We start from the raw sequence: 4,809 nt of genomic DNA, 5'->3' as shown, positions 1-4,809 counted from the left end.
ATCACGTTCATAATGGTACTGGAACTAAAAAAATCAACATGCGGTTGGTTTTCATTACGATATTAGAATTAAAACAAAAATACGGTGAGTTTATGCGAACCGGTCGGTTTCCGTCACGTTCGTTACGATACCATTACTAAAACAAAACAAAATCGTTACGATACCATTACGGTACGGACCAAAACTAAAACAACATAACCATCAATAAGGTGCCGCAAAGTGGTCTAACGGGAACTTTACCGCACTCTTATATAAGTTATTTCATATGTTCATCATGCATTGGTTACTTGAAAGTTGAAACAGTGCTTTTCTTGGGATAGTGATTAGCAATCACTATGTTCAAAACATAATGTAAAAGTGTAAGTAAATAATATGATCATAATACTTCTGATCTTCATATGTCAAACGTTAACAATACATGAAAAACTACTATTTTATCCAAATATTCGGTTTAAGTCTGCTGCCAATCTAACACCGCCTTGAGCTAATCTCATGTTCACAATAGGTAAACGAGATAGAAAATATTCATCTGCGAAGTAACACGATTTTTTAAATCATTAATCACATGATCATCCGATTTTAAGATTAGTCGAACGTTGACCAGTTAGTCAAACATGAATTACCTTCAAGAACTGTACCATTTGTAACATCTTTGTATGCCCAATTGCATGCATCTTTTATTCCCTCAGTTGCATATCTGTTCAAAGTATAAAATATTATAGTTTACATTTGTTTTTGGTTATAAGTTAATAAGTTATAATTTTAATAAATGTTTTTGTTTACATATTCGGACAAGCTTTCTGACTTCCACTGCATTTCTCCCATGCTTGAACTTGATCTGCCCATACACTCTGCAACAAAAATAATTAAAAGATAACTAAAATCAAAATAAATTATTTTAAAAAATAATACAAGTCATATAAATATTTATACCGTTATGTTAGTCTCAATCGCATCGACAAGATTATCAACATTAGAATCGTAAAACCTTTCTTCCGCGGTCTCAATTATGCTATCATCCCAAACCTGTATTTGACAAAGTTATTTGGTCAATGGTCAAACAAAATCAATGTCGATGACTTTATGGTATTTTTAGTACTTACATGATGAAGTACTGCTTTTCGAGTGAACCAGTGGACATCGATTGTGTTTCCGCCTCTGTCTGAAGTGAATCCCACGTGTAACGGCTGTAAGGGTAAAATGGTCCATTTGTTTAGACAATAAAATATTAACTTGAAATATTTATGGAGAGATACCTGGTGAATGTCTCCCATGAAATGAGAAAGAAAGAGCAATGCTTCTGTGAGATTATCTGAAAGTCAAAGTCAAAGTCAAAGTTAAATAATTTAATCTTCAGCTTCAAAACCTATATGATTTCAAAATTGCATGATGTAAGTGTAATAATGCATACACCATGCCACATGACCCACATCAAATTTGATATTCCGTTACTGGTGTAAACGAGTCAAGCCAAACCTAAACTAACCTAGGATCTAGCAGGGCTCATTTATAATTTTTAAGCTTGAGATTGGCTTGGGCTTGGATCGATTATAATATATGTACATTTATACTTATTTATATATATTTATAGTTATGAATTTACATATATATAACAACTCGCAACATATGTATTACTTAATTATTTTTTCATACTTTTATATATATAACTATATTTTAATATTTGTTATACAAAATAAAAATTGTATATACATAAACAACAAGATTGTTTAAACTCGCGTGTCTGGTCGAGTTTGAAATGCAAAGCATTGGCCTAGGCTCTTTTATCAAGCGAGCACTCTCATTAAATGAACGCACGACCTATGGCCCACATCAATTTTGACTTTAAAAGTACTAAATTTGACTTTTTAAGTCAAAATATTTTTTATCTTCAGGGATATATGTAGACAGGCCAGTACAAAACCAAACATTTAGTGAACTGTTTGGCGGAAAGTTTGTTTATGTAATAAATGAACGAACATGAACATTTTTAAGTTCATTTTGTTATACAAATTAACATTAGTCCATGCCTCCTACGCTCCTTTATGTTCATGAATGTCCGTTCATTGACGCATGTTTATCCCTATTTGTTTGTTTTAATTTAGGTTATTAGTTTACTTTTTACAAACACAAAACACGAACAAGAGAACCGTGTAATTGTTCATATTCGATTGTTTGCTCGGTTAAAGTTAAATGAACGAACAACTTACACTGAGATGTTTGTGTCCCATAGTCAAGCAACTGTGTAGTGTAGTTTGTAATTGCACCAGACACACAATTTCCCAATACTCCATCTTCATCCTTACAATCTCCTACATGTCATTTCATCAATACTCAAAATACTACTCTTAAAAAAATAATAAAAAATAAAAAAAAATCTTACTTCTATATTGATAAGTACATAGATTATCAGGAGTATCAATATAATGAAGCGGTGATGACCAATGATATCGAAACTTAACATGATCAGCCCACGAACACAAACTCGCCAAATCACCGCTTGCATAATCCGGTAATAAGCTGTTCACCGCATCCAACGCGGTCTGGCTCAACCTACCTTGAGCTATCTTGCAAGTCATGTAATGTCCATCAACACCCCAGGCCCGAACCGAGACCGGTGCAACATACACAAATAATAATAAAACTAATGCAAGAGATCTCAAGGAGTACTCCATTTGTAATATGAAAATGAAGGTACTGTTTGGGTGATTATTTGTTTATATATTATGTGGAAAGTGTGAAAGGTATGAATGTATGATTGCATTGAACAAACTATTTTGGAGATATATGCTTTAATTTGTTATTTTTGGTACATATGTTCACATTTGTTTACATGTGAACAAGGTACTTTATTGTTTTTGTATGAGTTGCTGACGTGTAATGGAAGTTAGTTGTGGTTTTTTAATATATATTTGGGGTTGCAATCTGTTTGAGAATTAGTTATTTACCATAAATTTATTTACAAACAATATTTATGTTTATATATATTTTGCTTATCAGCTTTTTTATATCATAACAATTAAGTATTTACAAATCGTTACAATTATTTCAAATCACTATTATTATTATTATTATTATTATTGAAAGTTAATTATAGTTAGCCATTTGGGTATTTCATATGAACAATTATTTGATTTTTGCAAAACATACATGTTACTTTAACGATTTTAATGTCTCATATATCTTCAAAAGGATGTGACTGCCCGTGAATATGTATTTATATCTATATCTATATATACTCTATATAAAAGAATAATAAAAATACTGAGGTATCACACACTCGTTGTTCTACTTGTTTGCGTCTTTTCTTTAAACATGATGGTTAATCTAATCATCTGCAGTCTTCCATGTCGACACCATTTGGAGGACAGCAAATTAACAGATGCTACAATCATCAATTGCATTAAATAGGTGAATAAATATATTCCATTTTTAATTAAGTTTTAATTTGCATTTATAGTGTGTAGGCGTGAATTAGTGTATGAACAAGTTGAATCGAGCAGCTTCATTTTCCATTCATATATCCCCACATAAAATATTGGTTGCTGCTAAATGTACCCTCACTCTTACACCATTTTTACTAAATATACACCCCTCTAACTTATTAAATAAATTATTATTACCTCTTAACATTATTTATATACATATTAGTCCCTACAACATTTTTTTCACTTAATAATCTCCAATACATATATCAAATTAAAAACTATCAAGTATTACTATTAATTTATTTTTTTAGTATTAATATTGTAAATATTTATAATATATTTTTTTTTAATTTTAATAGTATATATATTTATAATATCCTTATTTTACCTCCTTTTCTTTTACAAAATAAACCGAAACTCGAAACCTAAAACCCTGAACCCGAACCCGAAACCTGAAACCCGAAACCCTAAACCCTGAACCCGTACCCTAAACGGCTAAACCCTAAACCCGAAACCCTAAACTCGAAATCATAAAAAAACGCAACTTGTAAAAAAAATAATATGAAATCCTTTTTTTTGTGCTAATTTGGTAATTATATGATTTTAAGGGATAATATGAAAGTTGATATTTCCATAGGGGGTATGACAAGCAACCAGGGGGTACGTTTAGCCTGACCCAAAATATTTCTTTTAACCTATCATTATCTGGCAATAATTAACTGAATAAAGTTTAAGTTTATAGTTCATTGTCAACATATGCGACATGCATAAAAATCACTAATTTTTTAAAGGATACAAACTTTACGTTTAATTAAAAAGTTCCTGTTTTCAGATTGAGAATATAACTAATGCCCGTGTCAAGTTCTTTCGACACGGCTTCTTACATAGATGTCAAAAAGGGTGCAACATCAGCCATTGAAGATGTTGCTGCAAAAATGATATGATTAAAGAATAATGGAAATCAAAAAAGGTTTAAATATTACAAGTCCCCCGAATTAGCCAAGATTAAAAGATCAACATGACGAAATCATTAGATATATTAGTTCTATCCGAATTCAAATGCAACTGTAAGGGTATTATTCGGGTTTTGGGTTTTTCCGGTCGGGTTCTTTGGGTATTAAAGTTTTAAATCTTGTCCCAAAACCCAACCCAAATCTCTCACGTGTTTTTCGGGTTTAGGTTTTTTGGGTTGGGTTAATTAGGTTTCGAGTATCCTAGAAAACCAAAAAAATATATATTTAAAAATTACGATTCTAAAATTAAAACAAATTATTAATTATCCTTTGCTCGTAACGTAAATAACCAAATAATAAACCAACATAACCTGGCAAATCAAAAGAAAAGTAAAACAAACTCCAACCATAATAGTCTTCAATCAGGCATG

At 31.0% G+C, this 4,809-nt stretch overlaps 1 protein-coding gene across 1 annotated transcript; it reads right to left on the bottom strand.

Annotated features, from left to right (window-relative positions):
- Positions 1-347: 347 nt before the first annotated feature.
- On the bottom strand, positions 348-2,894 carry LOC143624405 (endonuclease 2-like). The gene is made up of 8 exons (XM_077095072.1): positions 2,381-2,894; positions 2,208-2,309; positions 1,257-1,312; positions 1,104-1,187; positions 934-1,026; positions 784-851; positions 624-697; positions 348-529 (listed from the first exon to the last, which is right to left on the bottom strand). The coding sequence occupies exons 1-8, from the start codon at positions 2,670-2,672 to the stop codon at positions 435-437; spliced, it is 864 nt and encodes a 287-aa protein (XP_076951187.1). The 5' UTR covers positions 2,673-2,894; the 3' UTR covers positions 348-434.
- Positions 2,895-4,809: the final 1,915 nt, after the last annotated feature.

Source organism: Bidens hawaiensis, unplaced genomic scaffold (assembly GCF_021521415.1).
Source record: "Bidens hawaiensis isolate Kalapana, Puna unplaced genomic scaffold, B.hawaiensis_p1.1 tig00003781_1, whole genome shotgun sequence".
NCBI classification, from domain to species: Eukaryota; Viridiplantae; Streptophyta; class Magnoliopsida; order Asterales; family Asteraceae; genus Bidens; species Bidens hawaiensis.
The sequence above is the reverse complement of the archived record's forward strand: the minus strand, read 5'-3'. Positions and strand labels throughout refer to the sequence as shown.